Source organism: Salmo salar, chromosome ssa22, assembly GCF_905237065.1.
Source record: "Salmo salar chromosome ssa22, Ssal_v3.1, whole genome shotgun sequence".
Classification (NCBI taxonomy): domain Eukaryota; kingdom Metazoa; phylum Chordata; class Actinopteri; order Salmoniformes; family Salmonidae; genus Salmo; species Salmo salar.
Genome location: NC_059463.1, coordinates 42,680,654 through 42,697,555, shown reverse-complemented (window position 1 = coordinate 42,697,555; position 16,902 = coordinate 42,680,654). Strand labels below are relative to the sequence as shown.

General features: G+C 44.8%; 1 protein-coding gene across 1 annotated transcript in view; it reads right to left on the bottom strand.

Annotated features, from left to right (window-relative positions):
• Positions 1–135: 135 nt before the first annotated feature.
• Positions 136–16,902, bottom strand: part of LOC106583446 (protein bicaudal D homolog 2) — a 43,258-nt gene continuing 26,491 nt past the window's right edge. Inside the window, exons 2-8 of the mRNA XM_014167620.2 lie at positions 12,618–12,830; positions 9,366–9,518; positions 8,591–9,049; positions 6,918–7,940; positions 6,506–6,657; positions 4,772–5,018; positions 136–2,549 (exon numbers count right to left, since the gene is read on the bottom strand). Coding sequence (XP_014023095.1) covers positions 2,547–2,549; positions 4,772–5,018; positions 6,506–6,657; positions 6,918–7,940; positions 8,591–9,049; positions 9,366–9,518; positions 12,618–12,830 — 2,250 coding nt within the window. The 3' untranslated portion in view covers positions 136–2,546. The remainder of the gene's footprint in view (positions 2,550–4,771; positions 5,019–6,505; positions 6,658–6,917; positions 7,941–8,590; positions 9,050–9,365; positions 9,519–12,617; positions 12,831–16,902) is intronic.

Below are 16,902 nucleotides of genomic sequence, written 5' to 3'. Positions count from 1 at the left end.
TAACCTCATAGGATAACCTCATTGTATCCTTTAACATCCAAAGTGCTGGAGTACAGAGCCAAAACAACAAAACATTTGTAACTGTCCTAATACTTTTGGAGCTCACACTATATAAAATATAACCCCAACACCACATTAAGACTAAAGTGAAGTTTATTTGGCATACCTTTAGGCATAATAAAGGTAACTATGAAGCATGCACCTTGCCAGTGCAACATCATCATCATACAGGTAGGCTATTGACTTCTACTGAGCACACATCTCACCTACCATCTCCACACAAAGTCTCTTGAAGATGACATGAAAAAAGGCATCGATATGGTATCAATATGGCAATAACCATAATCCACATTATCGACAATGCCAACATACATGACATTGTTTAAAATAAATACAAACAAGTGAAGTTATTTAGTACAAAGACATACAACTCAATTAGGATCAAGATTGTGAGTAAGAAGTAGTAGTAAAATGTAACAATAGCATCAGCAGACAGACAGAGAATGTTTATACTGTGTTTCTATATCGATACTGCGTTCAAATTGCACTTGTAAAAAAAGACAATCCCAAATGTAACTTTTATTGCGTCAACAATAAATTAAATGGCACTGCAGATGTGTTCATGACTTAACTTAGTCTGTTTGTTGAAATCACAACAATGCTTTTGGAGGATGTAAAAAGGTTCATAAAATTGCATTAAAACAGACAATACAAAAAGTCTCCACCATAGTCGCCTGAACTTTGCCATACAAAGGTAGAGTATAAATAAGTATTTGCATTAGTAATCTCTCCCTCAGCCATCATCAAAAACGCTCTGAACCACTATTAACTAGGCAGCCAACGTTAACAGCTGTGGTATCATTACTTTTAAATTAAGGTTTACCTATTAATAATAATCCTAATCCTAATAATAGCCCATAAATGTGCAACTCTGCATGCTTGCAGGATCGCAGAATCACTTCACACAATTCACCCCAGTTCCTATTATTTTCCTCAATCTGTTATTGACTGGGGTCATAACCTCTCGCCACAATTCTCAAAGACAGAAAACATTCAAATCTAAATGTAGCTTCTCTTTTGTGGACAGAACAAACTAAAATTAAATCCAGCTTCTCTTTTGTGGACAACAAACTACTGGTCTAAACTAAGGCCAGAAAGTACCCACTGGGCACACACTGGTTGAATGTCCTGCTGAAACATCCTGCTCTGTCTGGTAAACTTTTTTTAAGCACATTATCAACATGTGACAAGATTTGAAAAAAAGAGAGAAAATACTAATTCCAATTTAAGATGTTCATCTATGTGCTTGCAGAGAATGTCTGTTAGCTTGTGAGTCCCATTGAATATTGACCCCAAAGAAAACTGGAGCAAGTTAGTTCCTATGACTTTGCTGGTTTGCTCTCCATGGAAATGTTGTTATCAATCTGCCAGTTATATAATGACAAAAGCTAAAATATTTAAATGACTAATTAATGCTCCAATGACCAAACATGTAACAATTATTAAATGTAACAAAAAGCTTATGAACACCTCACACATTCACTGAGGTGTGAATTACAACAAGCAAAAAAAGAGAAATAAAAAGACATGAAAAGTGTGCAGTCATCAGGGGAAACATAGACAGAGTAATACCAGTATAGTGGTGGACAATGTGGGATGAGTGACTGAATCACAATGGGGGTCATACTGTTGGTCATACCCACAGAAATAGACCTAGATGTCTCTATGGTCATACCCACAGAAATAGACCTAGATATCTCTATGGTCATGCCCACAGAAATAGACCTAGATATCTCTATGGTCATGCCTACAGAAATAGACCTAGATATCTCTATGGTCATGCCCACAGAAATAGACCTAGATATCTCTATGGTCATGCCCACAGAAATAGACCTAGATATCTCTATGGTCATACCCACAGAAATAGACCTAGATATCTCTATGGTCATGCCCACAGAAATAGACCTAGATATCTCTATGGTCATACCCATAGAAATAGACCTAGATATCTCTATGGTCATACCCATAGAAATAGACCTAGATATCTCTATGGTCATGCCCACAGAAATAGACCTAGATATCTCTATGGTCATACCCACCGAAATAGACCTAGATATCTCTATGGTCATGCCCACCGAAATAGACCTAGATATCTCTATGGTCATGCCCACAGAAATAGACCTAGATATCTCTATGGTCATGCCCACCGAAATAGACCTAGATATCTCTATGGTCATCATACCCATGAGTCTTTATTGTTTCCTGCAGCCACACCAAGATACCAAACCCCTGGGGATTTCACGCGTCTATAAAGGTCAAGAGTGTGTGTGTGTGTGTGTGTGTGTGTGTGTGTGTGTGTGTGTGTGTGTGTGTGTGTGTGTGTGTGTGTGTGTGTGTGTGTGTGTGTGTGTGTGTGTGCACAGAAACAAAGTCCTCATACTACAGCAGTACGTGTCTCTGACATTTGTCTCAGGCCAGGAGGGGACACTGAAGTAATCATCGGCAAGGTGACTGTCAACCTTTGAAGGACACTGGGCTTGATTAAATTACTGTAAAATAGAGATAAGAAAATTACATTAAAATCTGAGGGTTAGATAATCATCTGGCCAGTCTTCATTTGATAAATCTTGTTTGATTAAACCGTTACCTATGTTAGTGGCAGTGGGGAGTCAATGGGGTCAAGAGGATGGTTAATCATGTACAGTGCAGGCCTGCTGGCTGCAGGAAATAGAGGACTCACAGGTATGGTATTCACATGCAGGTTAGAGGATTGATGATGATTTAGGAGATGCGTTTTCTGATGACAGGTTAGAGAAGATGAGGAGGGTGGGTTGACAATTGGGTGATAGGGTTATAAGAGAACAGCAGGAGGTATATTATACAGTCCTCAGTATAGTATATAGTCCTCAGTATAGTATATAGTCCTCAGTAGAGTAGAGTATAGTCCTCAGTAGAGTAGAGTATAGTCCTCAGTAGAGTATATAGTCCTCAGTAGAGTATATAGTCCTCAGTAGAGTATATAGTCCTCAGTAGAGTATATAGTCAGTGGAGTAGAGTATATAGTTCTCATTAGAGTAGAGTATATACTCCTCAGTAGTGTATATAGTCAGTGGAGTAGAGTATATAGTCCTCAGTAGAGTCGAGTATATAGTCCTCAGTAGAGTATATAGTCAGTGGAGTAGAGTATATAGTTCTCATTAGAGTAGAGTATATAGTCAGTGGAGTAGAGTATATAGTCCTCAGTAGAGTATATAGTCAGTGGAGTAGAGTATATAGTCCTCAGTAGAGTATATAGTCCTCAGTATAGTATATAGTCCTCAGTAGAGTAGAGTATAGTCCTCAGTAGAGTAGAGTATAGTCCTCAGTAGAGTATATAGTCCTCAGTATAGTATATAGTCCTCAGTAGAGTATATAGTCCTCAGTAGAGTATATAGTCCTCAGTAGAGTATATAGTCCTCAGTAGAGTATATAGTCAGTGGAGTAGAGTATATAGTTCTCATTAGAGTAGAGTATATACTCCTCAGTAGTGTATATAGTCAGTGGAGTAGAGTATATAGTCCTCAGTAGAGTCGAGTATATAGTCCTCAGTAGAGTATATAGTCAGTGGAGTAGAGTATATAGTCCTCAGTAGAGTCGAGTATATAGTCCTCAGTAGAGTATATAGTCAGTGGAGTAGAGTATATAGTTCTCATTAGAGTAGAGTATATAGTCCTCAGTATAGTATATAGTCAGTGGAGTAGAGTATATAGTCCTCAGTAGAGTATATAGTCAGTGGAGTAGAGTATATAGTCCTCAGTGGAGTATATAGTCAGTGGAGTAGAGTATATAGTCCTCAGTAGAGTATATAGTCAGTGGAGTAGAGTATATAGTCCTCAGTAGAGTATATAGTCAGTGGAGTAGAGTATATAGTCCTCAGTAGAGTATATAGTCAGTGGAGTAGAGTATATAGTCCTCAGTAGAGTATATAGAGTTTCTAGTCCTCAGTAACGTCATCCTTAAAACCCTCAATAAACATTTCACAACCAACCTACGTTGATAACCATTTCTTGGTTTAATTTATACAAAACTGGACCCATGTTTAAATGCTTATTCCTAACTTTAACTAAGCCTAATGTAGCAATGCTCTGGTATTTCTCTTCAGAACAAACCTTGTTCGACAATCTCCATTACATAAAGTGCCACGAAAACAAACCACATCACACATTATCACTTTATGATATCAAAGCAAAACACTAAAGTGCCTAAACTCACAGTCCATTTTTATTTAGTAGCTACAGTACATGTAATTGCACTTCTTTAGTTATCCCTGAGTGGTTTTGGACCAGACAGAAGCAGCAGGGTAGAAGCCTCTGGCAGTGAAAAGGCATTAAGTCTGTCTGCCTGTCTGTCTTTGTCTGCAGCCGACGCTGCCGCCTGTCTGACTGACGGTTATACTCTCTTACACTTTACTCAAACCCTCTTGTCATAAGAGCTACATGACATAACATTGTCATACAGATTATGCCATGTACACTCCTGCTCTAAAGTCATGTAATAACGCATACATGCTACACCGTTAGCCACTATTGTCATGGTTACAGCAACAGCCTTGACAGAACCATGCCGGTGAAGCTCAGCAGTGCAAAGCGTGATGAGAGGTTAGAGGTTATGATGGAGGTTATAGCGTTCAAAGGTCACAGTAGATATTGTACTCCTCTCTGCAGAGGACCACGGGGCCTCCCAGGATGCCGTGGGGCTCGGGGAGGACCCTGCAGGAGCGTCTCTGACTTACGTGATGATTGGCCGAGGCCCCTTTGCCCCGCGCCGACGAGGTCTTGCCTCGACTGCCCGTCGCTGCTCCTGTAACCGCGCCACGGCGCGCCTGCTCATGATCAAACTCCAGGTCCTCCAGACGCTGGGTCAGGGCCAGCTTCTGCTGGATGGCCATGCGGAGCAGGGAGTTCAGGGTCTTCTTCTCGTCCTCCGCCGCAACCAGCTGTCTCTGCATCTCATCCAGCTGAGTTACGTACTCATCACACCTGAGACATGGAGAGAGGGAGGGGGGACAGAGGGAGTGAGAGAGAAAGAGGGGGGAAAGAGAGAAAGAAGGGGAAGATGGAGAGAGGGGGGGAGAGAGAAAGAAAGCAAGAGATAAGAGAGAGAGTAGCATGAGTCCAACAGTGAGTGCGGTTACATGGACACAATAATGTGATTATTTTGGATAGTCAGATTAATATAATAGTTAGAGTAAACCGTTTACATGCTTTGCAAGAAAAACGATTTTCCTAATAATCCTGTTTACATGGACACATCTGAAATCAGGCTAGCTGATGGCACTCTGATAAACGCAGAAAATCGGCAATAAAAATAAACGTTCTACCACAGCGAACATTATTTTCAGGAAGCATATTTGATTCTGAGTTTGGACATACAAAGTTTGTATGTAAAAACTACTTCTAAAACGCATACATTCAGTTGTTTCAAACACACTTTACTCGCACTAAAGAGGGAGGCTTGCGTGGCTGGTGCTAGCACATGCGCATCTTTATGTCCTAATAATTCAAAAGATCAGAAAACCAGGTATTTTAGGCGGCGTATGCTTACTTTTATTTTGACCTTACGCCGATTAAGATAAGCAGAGTAAGGTGTTTACATGACTAATGCATAATCTGCCTACTGCCATAATCAGTTAAATATCGAATTATTAGTGTGCATCTAAATGTACTCAATAACACAAAAGATCAATGTATAACTTTCTCCACCAGGTGGCACAAATCTTCTTTTACTGCTGCTGCCGGTTGGTGCATGTTTTCTCCATTTAGACTCACAGAGCCGCATTTTCCAGATGCTGTCAGGAGGAGCCTGCCAGCGGACTCTGAGACACTTCACTATTACATCAGACAGCTCCCACAATGCCCTGTTTCTCCTACACACACATATGCAGACTCTGGCAGAAAAACAGCTCCTCAACAACCTAAAAGCTCACTGGTCTCTCACATCTGTTCTGTTCTTATTCCCTTAGATTTTCTAAATAGTTCCTGGTGGAGGAGATGGATAATATGGGATAAAAAGCCCACTATAAAAGATTAATAAAAATATAATATATGGTTTAATTAGTGTTTTAATGATTTTGACCTTAGTATAACATGAACAATTCATATTTCAACTATTTATATGTACTGAATTCCAATAAACCTTTGTAGACCTACCCCTTGGTTGGATATGATGGGTGTGGACAACATTTACCCTCTTAGAAAAATGGGTTCAAAAAGGCTTATTCGGCTGTCCCCATAGGAGAACTCTTTTGGGTTCCATGTAGAACCCTCTGTGTAAAGGGTTCTACACAGAACTCAAAAAAGTTCTACCTAGAAGGATTCTCTTATGGGGACAGATGGATAACCCTTTTAGGTTCTAGATGGCACCTTATTTTTCTAAGAATGTAAGGTGCCTTATTTCTTGGTGTATTAAGAGCAGACTGAGTAGGCCTACTTATAACTGCTCTTAGCGTGTATCGACTAAGGCTTGCCTTGTTGCGAACATGGCCCGTAGTGAGGAAAAGGTGGCAGCGTCTTCTTTCAGAGCCTTCAGCTCGTTGCGGAGCTTTAACATGGTATCCCTCACCATGGTCTTCTCGTTGTCGTATTTACTCTTCAGGTTGGCCAGTGCCACCTCAGCCGTCTACAGAGTAGAATAGAGCAGAGTACAATAGAATAAATACTTTGTCAATTTTATTATAATGGAGGGCTGGGGTCACAGGTCACTGGGTTATCTTGACCTTTTGCTAATATTAACTCTGTCTGAACTCCTACACAAAAAGTAAATACTCTCAACTACTGTGAATTTCATACAGTATCACCTTCACTTTTAAACAGTATCAACTGCTCATGCACACACCAACACACACCCAAGCATGCACACACTCACAAACTCCTGCTCACATGTTTGTTGGCTTTGAGCACGGTCCTCAGGGTGGCGATCTGCTCCCTCTTGGTGCTGAGGAGGGACTTGAGTTTAAGGATCTCCCCCATGTAGGCCTCGCTGTCCTTATCAGCCACGGTGCCCAGCTCCATGGTGGCCATCCTCTGGCGGGACAGCTCTGTGGTGCGGTCCACCGCCTGCTGCAGGTGACGGATCTGGTCCCTGATGATGGCCACCAGGTTATAGATGTTCATAGGCTCTGGGCGGGATTCTGGGGCTGAAACTGGGGCTGCGGCGGCTGGGTCACTGGCTTCAGGTTTACTGGGGTCAGTTTCAGGGACCAGCCCGTTGGAGAGCAGAACGTGGGACAGACGTCGTCCTTTCCCCTCCCGGCCGCCCCCGCCACCTACGCTGGCCTTGCCCTCCTTGTAGTAGTCGAGCATGACCCGGTTGGGCGTCTCGTTGTTGCACATGCACACATGGTTGTAGAGGTTGGCCAGCTCTTCACTGAACACCACCAGTTCGTCCTGCGCCACGTTCAGACTGCCCTGCGACTCGCCCGCCGCCTCGCTCACCCGCCGCAGGTCCTTCTCCAGGCGCTCCATCTCCTCGCGCTCCACCCGGCTGCTCTTCTCCAGGGAAGCTAGCTTCTCGCTCAGCCCTGCCACGTCGCTCTCCAGGCGGGCTCGCTCCTCCTCGTACTGGCTACGGCATGACTGGTACTCTGCTTTAAGAGTCTTAAGCTCCTGTCTGAGCTCCCCGGCCTCGGACACAGCCACGGTGTACTTACACTGCAGGATCTCAGGCCCGTTGATGTCCAGCTCGTAGTAATCCCCGTCACCATCGTCACGGCTGTCACGCTCCTTCTCGCTGTCCAGGGCCGAATGGCGCTCCTTGCTGGCCTGGAGTTTCCTCATGGCGCTGAGGTTCTCGGTGAGACGTCCTACTATCTCCTGCTGCTCAGACAGAGTCCCGTGGGCCACCTCTAGCTGCTTCTGGGCCTCCTGCAGAGAGGAAAGTAGCGCTACCTTTTCCCGCTCAACCTGGACAACACAGACATTGGACACAGTCACACAACAGCACTGAGAATGTCTGCAACATAGTCCTATTTCAGCTTGGAGTTAATTAGTATTGATTGAGAAATTATTAGGCAATTACTGTGTATTTACCATTTTATTATACAATTTCTATGTAAATACCAGGTAAATAGCTGGCTCTAGAATGAAGTGTAACCCAAAATGCCATACGAATTTAGGTTTTCACACTGTAGTGTGAGACACAGTATTTATTCACCGGGATAAGAGAAGTATCCTAACCAGGCCATGTAGCCCATCAAGTCCCACATAGGGTTCCATTGATGTGTCTTTGACTCGGCCGCTCAGGTCAGTATAAGTAATCAATGTCCCTAAATGGATGACCAGTGTGTTCCACAAAGCTTAATGGACCTTCCAACCATAAGGCAAAGGACTGTTTACAGCTGGAGGGATGTAAGCCTATCTATTTTCCAGGCAACACACACAAAGCTTGATAACATCGATAACGCTAAGAATTACTTTATTTCTTTACCAGGGAAGTTGACACCTTGACAGTTGACTGTGAATAAAGCAAACAGGCTAACCGTTTTTAAAGTCCTTGCCTACTGCTACTATGTGGTCATCTGAAAAGTGTCATCTGTAAACAGAGTTCTCTATACCTGCATTAGCTGCTGCTTGAGTTTCTGGATCTCTGAGATGTTGAGTTCACTCAGCAGGTCATCCACTAGGCTGGGGGCGGGCCGGAGCTTGGCTCTGTTATCCTCGTTGCAGTCGGAAGCCATCTTAGCCAGGCCGTTCTCATAGCCATGGAACGAGCCATCGTTGTTGGGTTCGTTGGTGGCAGCAGTGGGATCCTCGCTGAACTTGAGGCCGTCCAGGGAGATGTTCAGGGGGCTGTGGTGGTACGGTAACAGGTTGTCCCCAATGGTCATGTAGTGGGACAGTTCTTTACGCAGGGCGGCCTTCTGCTCGCGCTCAGTCTTAATGGTCTCCAGAGCCTCGGTCAGCTGGCGCTCGGCGATCTCCCGTAGGCGCATGGCCTCCTCCAACTGGCTGTGGAGGCACTGGGAGTCCTCCTCCAGGCGACAGATCTCATGCTTCAGACCCTCAAACTCCACCTAAGAGAGTCCACAGCACATCAGAGGAATCACTAAGTAAATATGGAGAATCCCTTCCACTCCTCATTACAAAAGCATTGTTTTGTCTCATCCCCTCCAGTTGGTCATTGTATCAACGGCCTAATTCGTTGGTCCTGTCACTTTACCACCCAAAGTGTATTGGCCACTCTACAACCTTTACCTCTACACATTACCCATAATAGCCCTCATCCTGCCCTCATCTCCATACCCATACTCCATACCCATCTCCTGCCTCAGTGGACCCTCCCCCTTCCCCTTTCCTGCCCCAGTCCTGGTCCCTCGCCCTTCCTCTCACCTGGCTCTGTCGGAGCAGGGACACCTGTTTCTGCAGGGAGATGTTCTCGTCCTCCAGCTCACTATAGTCCTGCAGCAGGCGTGCCTCTCGCACCTTATACTCTCTGATGTCATCACGCAGTTGGCTGCGCTGCAGCTCCACCAGCTCAGAACTCTACACAGCACAACAGAGGAAAAAATATCAGAAAGTAGGCTGCTACTTTAAGGAAGTGTGCATATCATCAACAAAGTCTGTTCATAAGCAAGTTTGTCTTGAATGGATATGGCACGTTCAACAGACGAGGGGAGAGAGGGGAAGAAAAGGGAGAGAGGGGAAGAAAAGGGAGAGAGGGGAAGAAAAGGGAGAGAGGGGAAGAAAAGGGAGAGAGGGGAAGAAAAGGGAGAGAGAAGAAGTGAAAGAGTAAAACGTCATGTCAGAGAGTGCAATGGTTGTACTGTAATGTCAAAGCAGCATCTTATGTGGCTGTATGTCAGTGGAACTGTGTTGGGATGAGATCTTGGCAGCTTGGCAACTTTAACCAGGGGGGAACCAAATCCAGATACCAAACCAGGCTATAGAGTGAGAGAGCCTAATAGTGTGTCACTCACTGACGACTATTACATCATCAGTGTAACTGGTGTCCGCTGACCAATCAAATAACCTTTATAGACTCCATACCAGTTTAAACCTCTCCCAGTCTCACTTTGCTCTGACTCGCTCCCCCTCTGTCCCACTATCCCATTAGCTCTGACTCGCTCTCTCTCTGTCCCACTATCCCATTAGCTCTGACTCACTCTCTCTCTGTCCCACTATCCCATTAGCTCTGACTCGCTCTCTCTCTGTCCCACTATCCCATTAGCTCTGACTCGCTCTCTCTCTGTCCCACTATCCCATTAGCTCTGACTCGCTCTCTCTCTGTCCCACTATCCCATTAGCTCTGACTCGCTCTCTCTCTCTGTCCCACTATCCCATTAGCTCTGACTTGCTCACTCTCTCTCTGTCCCACTATCCCATTAGCTCTGACTTGCTCTCTCTCTGTCCCACTATCCCATTAGCTCTGACTCGCTCTCTCTCTGTCCCACTATCCCATTAGCTCTGACTCGCTCTCTCTCTGTCCCACTATCCCATTAGCTCTGACTCGCTCTCTCTCTCTGTCCCACTATCCCATTAGCTCTGACTGGCTCTCTCTCTGTCCCACTATCCCATTAGCTCTGACTCGCTCTCTCTCTGTTCTACTATCCCATTAGCTCTGACTCGCTCTCTCTCTGTCCCACTATCCCATTAGCTCTGACTCGCTCTCTCTCTGTCCCACTATCCCATTAGCTCTGACTCGCTCTCTCTCTGTCCCACTATCCCATTAGCTCTGACTCGCTCTCTCTCTGTCCCACTATCCCATTAGCTCTGACTCGCTCTCTCTCTGTCCCACTATCCCATTAGCTCTGACTCGCTCTCTCTCTGTCCCACTATCCCATTAGCTCTGACTCGCTCTCTCTCTGTCCCACTATCCCATTAGCTCTGACTCGCTCTCTCTCTGTCCCACTATCCCATTAGCTCTGACTCGCTCACTCTCTCTCTGTCCCACTATCCCATTAGCTCTGACTTGCTCACTCTCTCTCTGTCCCACTATCCCATTAGCTCTGACTTGCTCTCTCTCTGTCCCACTATCCCATTAGCTCTGACTCGCTCTCTCTCTGTCCCACTATCCCATTAGCTCTGACTCGCTCTCTCTCTGTCCCACTATCCCATTAGCTCTGACTCGCTCTCTCTCTCTGTCCCACTATCCCATTAGCTCTGACTCGCTCTCTCTCTGTCCCACTATCCCATTAGCTCTGACTGGCTCTCTCTCTGTCCCACTATCCCATTAGCTCTGACTCGCTCTCTCTCTGTCCCACTATCCCATTAGCTCTGACTCGCTCTCTCCCTGTTCTACTATCCCATTAGCTCTGACTCGCTCTCTCTCTCTCTCTGTCCCACTATCCCATTAGCTCTGACTCGCTCTCTCTCTGTTCTACTATCCCATTAGCTCTGACTCGCTCTCTCTCTCTGTCCCACTATCCCATTAGCTCTGACTCGCTCTCTCTCTCTGTCCCACTATCCCATTAGCTCTGACACTCTCTCTCTGTCCCACTATCCCATTAGCTCTGACTCGCTCTCTCTCTCTGTCCCACTATCCCATTAGCTCTGACTCGCTCTCTCTCTGTCCTACTATCCCATTAGCTCTGACTCGCTCTCTCTCTCTGTCCCACTATCCCATTAGCTCTGACTCGCTCTCTCTCTCTGTCCCACTATCCCATTAGCTCTGACCGCTCTCTCTCTGTCCCACTATCCCATTAGCTCTGACTCGCTCTCTCTCTGTCCCACTATCCCATTAGCTCTGACTCGTCTCTCTCTCTGTCCCACTATCCCATTAGCTCTGACTCGCTCTCTCTCTGTCCTACTATCCCATTAGCTCTGACTCGCTCTCTCTCTGTCCCACTATCCCATTAGCTCTGACTCGCTCTCTCTCTGTCCCACTATCCCATTAGCTCTGACTCGCTCTCTCTCTGTCCCACTATCCCATTAGCTCTGACTCGCTCTCTCTCTGTCCCACTATCCCATTAGCTCTGACTCGCTCTCTCTCTGTCCCACTATCCCATTAGCTCTGACACTCTCTCTCTGTCCCACTATCCCATTAGCTCTGACTCGCTCTCTCTCTCTGTCCCACTATCCCATTAGCTCTGACTGGCTCTCTCTCTGTCCCACTATCCCATTAGCTCTGACACTCTCTCTCTGTCCCACTATCCCATTAGCTCTGACTCGCTCTCTCTCTCTGTCCCACTATCCCATTAGCTCTGACTGGCTCTCTCTCTGTCCCACTATCCCATTAGCTCTGACACTCTCTCTCTGTCCCACTATCCCATTAGCTCTGACTCGCTCTCTCTGTCCCACTATCCCATTAGCTCTGACTCGCTCTCTCTCTCTGTCCCACTATCCCATTAGCTCTGACTTGCTCACTCTCTCTCTGTCCCACTATCCCATTAGCTCTGACTCGCTCTCTCTCTCTGTCCCACTATCCCATTAGCTCTGACTCGCTCTCTCTCTGTCCCACTATCCCATTAGCTCTGACACTCTCTCTCTGTCCCATTGTCCCTGTTTTACTTCATCATTACTGACTGAGCGGTTTGGTCCTCTTCGTCAGATTGGTGAGATACACAAGTCTTTGCACATTGAGATTTGACCTCTCCACATTGACCATGTTTGTGTTTTGGGCAGGTCCTCCACCCTCCAGCTCACCTCTCTCATCTCCAGGGCAACGGAGGCCAGGCGCTCGTTCTCTGATTGGTTGCTGGTGAGGGCAGTCCTGGCCAACCGCAGCTCGTTCTGCAGCTCCAGGACCATCTGCTGGTAGTGGGCCTCCTTACTGGCCGACTCCAGCATTAGTGACTCCTCCCTGCTCTCCCCATCTGCAGCCACCTTCCTATGGGTTGAGTAGGCCTGGCCGAATGCCTGGGGAGAGGAAGGGAGACACATACATTAGTACCAGGACTGAACACCTTCCCATGTGGGGAGTAGGCCTGGCTGAACACCTGGGGAGAAGAGAGGAGAAGCATACCCAGACATGGATTAGTACCAGGATTGAACAGTGATATGAGTACAACATTGGGGGAGAAGGACTTGTGAGCATGACCAGTTGTGAGCATCATGACAGGTTGAGAGTCATAATACCATAATAGACAATATAGTCATATAAGTCATAATAATAAATACTACATATGATACATGTAGGATTAAGACAGACATTTAGCATGATAAACCAGATGTCATTAACCAGTGAGGGTAAACAAAACAGTTTAAATGGCTTGAACAGATCAATGTGAGATTCCCACAGACAGTTGGCCCCTGGGCTTATAAAACATTCAGTCCGCATCACAGGATCTTTGTCCCAAATGGCACCCTATTCCCTATAAAGTGCACTACTTTTGACCAGGGCCCATAGGGCTCTATATAGGGAAAAGGGTGCCATTTGGGACATCGCCAGGGACATTCTGTGCCAACTGATGATGTAACAGGATTCTGGAGCAGAACAGTCCAAAAACCCAGGGTTCTTCTCCTGCCTTGTGTCCATCTAACCTTTAATTCTCTGCACCCTGTAATAAACCGGCATGTCAGTCGCTGACGCAATGACAAAAGTTTGCTAGTTGGAGCACTGAGGCGTTGCTACATTCTGACAAGGCAAATGTTCCATTACTATTAGAGGCCTGGGGGGGCAGATAGGCAGTGCTGGATATGGCTGTCAGTCACAAGAGAGCACCCACCAAAATATTTCTCTCTCTCCCCCTTGCAGGGAAATATTTTGGTGGGTGCTCTGTTTCGACTGACTCAGCCAGATCTCTCTCTCTCTGACACGGTGACATGTATTATTACATGTTTTATACATCACTACTACATCACCATTCTGTGTACATATTCAATTCCCAACAAGGAGGAGCCCACTCAGAACCTGAGAGATCTGGACGGAGTCATAATTACAGAATGATTCACTTAGAGCAGGGCTGTTCAAAAGACTGCTACCTGACAGCTGCTTCATAAGCTGAGCAGAATCTGTAGTGGCCAACTTGTCTAACCTACAGTACAGTACACAGCAGCAGGGCTGAATGACTGGGTGGTGATTCAAGGGACTGGAGTCCAGTTGCTGCTTTGCTTTTCTGGCAGCTGCCCATCTGGGTCATCTTATTAGCCACTGCACCCGTAGTGACCCTGGGTCTGATATAGCACATATCAGTGGCTCTCTGGCCAGTGGCCACACAGTACAGTACAGCCTACACTACCTTCCCTCTCTGTCTGGCCAGGGCTGAAGGAGGCGCCTAGGAGAGTCTAGGGGGTTGGACTGGAGAGCATTACCAAAGCAATCCCTCCTTATCCACCAGTGGTGTAAAGTACTTAATAAAACATTTTTTGGGGGGGTATGTGTACTTTACTATTTATATTTGACAACTTTTAATATACTTTTAACTCCATACATTTTCCCTGACACCCAAAAGTACTCGTTACATTTTGAATGCTTAGCAGGAAAGGACAATGGTCCAATTCACACACTTATCAAGAAAACATATCTGGTCATCCCTATTGCCTTGGTCTGGCGGACTTACTAAATACATTTGCCTTGTTTGTAAATGATGTCTGTGTTGGGTTGTGCCCCTGGCTATCTGTAAAAAAAAAAAAAAGTAAAGAAAATTTGGGCTGTCAGGTTTGGTTAGTATAAGAAATATTACATTATTTATACTTTTACTTTTGATAGTTAAGTATATTGAAAACCAAATACTTTTAGACCTTTACTCACATTTTATTTTACTGGGGTACTTTCACTTTTACTTGAGTAATTCTCTATTAAGTTATCTTTACTTTTACTCAAGTATGACAATTGGGTACTTTTCCACCACTGATCGTACCATAATGTGGATGCAGTGCTTGCAATCAACAACAGCTATCTTCGAACTTCTTGATAGATAGCATGTCATTAACACCAAAAGGTCTGTGCAAGAAATAAATAAAATATATGTTTTTACACAATATGGCTGATGCAACAGATCAGAACATTTAGCTTAAAATGTTGATAAACAATTAGGCCTTTTCTTCACATTATAAGCGCAGAAATGCGCACATGGCAGAAGGCTATAAGCACTAATGTTCCATTAGCGGGAAAAGTGACCACAAATGTGATTACGCATGTAATTCTATGGTGAAAATTATCTTCCTCAAACTTGAAACTCACGTGCTGATTACAGTGACTTCGGAAAGTATTCAGAACCCTTGACTTTTTCCACATTTTGTTATGTTACAGCCTTATTCTAAAATAGATTCAAACATAAATACATCTCATCAATCTACACACAATACCCCATAATGCCAAAACAGGTTTTTAGATTTTTTTGCAAAAAATAACTTAAATACCTTTTTTACATAAGTATTCAGACCCTTTGATACGAGACTTGAAATTGAGCTCAGGTGCATCCTGTTTCCGTTAATCATCCTTGAGATGTTTCTACAACTTGATTGAAGTCCACCTGTGGTAAATGTAATTGATTGGACATGATTTGGAAAGGCACAGACCTGTCTACAGTGCCTTGCAAAAGTATTCACCCCCTTGGCATTTTTCCTATTTTGTTGCATTACATCCTGTAATTTAAATTGATTTTTATTTGGATCTCATGTAATGGACAAACACAAAACAGTCCAAATTGGTGAAGTGAAATGAAAAAAATAAGTTGTTTCAAAAAATTCTACAAAATTCTAAATGGAAAAGTGCTGCGTGCATATGTATTCACCCCCTTTGCTAAGAAGCCCTTAAATAAGATCTGGAGCACATAATTAGTTAAATAAAGTCCACCTGTATGCAATCTAAGTGTCATATGATCTGTCACATGATCTTAGTATATATATATACACCTGTTCTGAAAGGCCCCAGAGTCTGTAACACCACTAAGCAAGGGGCACCACCAAGCAACAAGCAAGTGTCACTATGAAGACCAAGGAGCTCTCCAAACAGGTCAGGGACAAAGTTGTGGAGAAGTACAGATCAGGGTTGGGTTATAAAAAAAGATCAGAAACTTTGAACATCCCCGGAGCACCATTAAATTCATTATTAAAAAATTGAAAGAATATGGCACCACAACAAACCTGCCAAGAGAGGACCGCACACCAAAACTCACAGACCAGGCAAGGAGGGCATTAATCAGAGAGGCAACAAAGAGACCAATGATAACCCTGAAGGAGCTGCAAAAGCTCCACAGCGGAGATTGGAGAATCTGTCCACAGGACCACTTTAAGCCGTACACTCCACAGAGCTGGGCTTTACGGAAGAGTGGCCAGAAAAAACTAAGCAAACACGTTTGGTGTTCGCCAAAAGGCATGTGGGAGACTCCCCAAACATATAGAAGAAGGTACTCTGGTCAGATGAGAACAAAATTGAGCTTTTTGGCTATCAAGGAAAACGCTATGTCTGGCGCAAACCCAACACCTCTCATCACCCCGAGAACACCATCCCTATGGTGAAGTATGGTGGCAGCATCAGGCTGTGGGGATGTTTTTCATCGGCAGGGACTTGGAAACTCGTCAGAATTGAAGGAATGATGGATGGCGCTAACTACAGGGAAATTCTTGAGGGAAACCTGTTTCACTCTTCCAGAGATTTGAGACTGGGACGGAGGTTCACCTTCCAGCAGGACAATGACCCTAAGCATACTGCTAAAGCAACACTCGAGTGGTTTAAGGGGAAACATTTAAATGTCTTGGAATGGCCTAGTCAAAGCCCAAACCTCAATCCAATTGAGAATCTGTGGTATGACTTAAAGATTGCTGTACACCAGCGGAACCCATCCAACTTGAAGGAGCTGGAGCAGTTTTGCCTTGAAGAATGGGCAAAAATCCCAGTGGCTAGATGTACCAAGCTTATAGAGACATACCTCAAAAGACTTGCAGCTGCAATTGCTGTAAAAGGTGGCTCTACAAAGTATTGACTTTGGGGGGGTGAATAGTTATGTATGCTCAAGTTTTCAAGTGTTTGTTTCACGATAAAAAA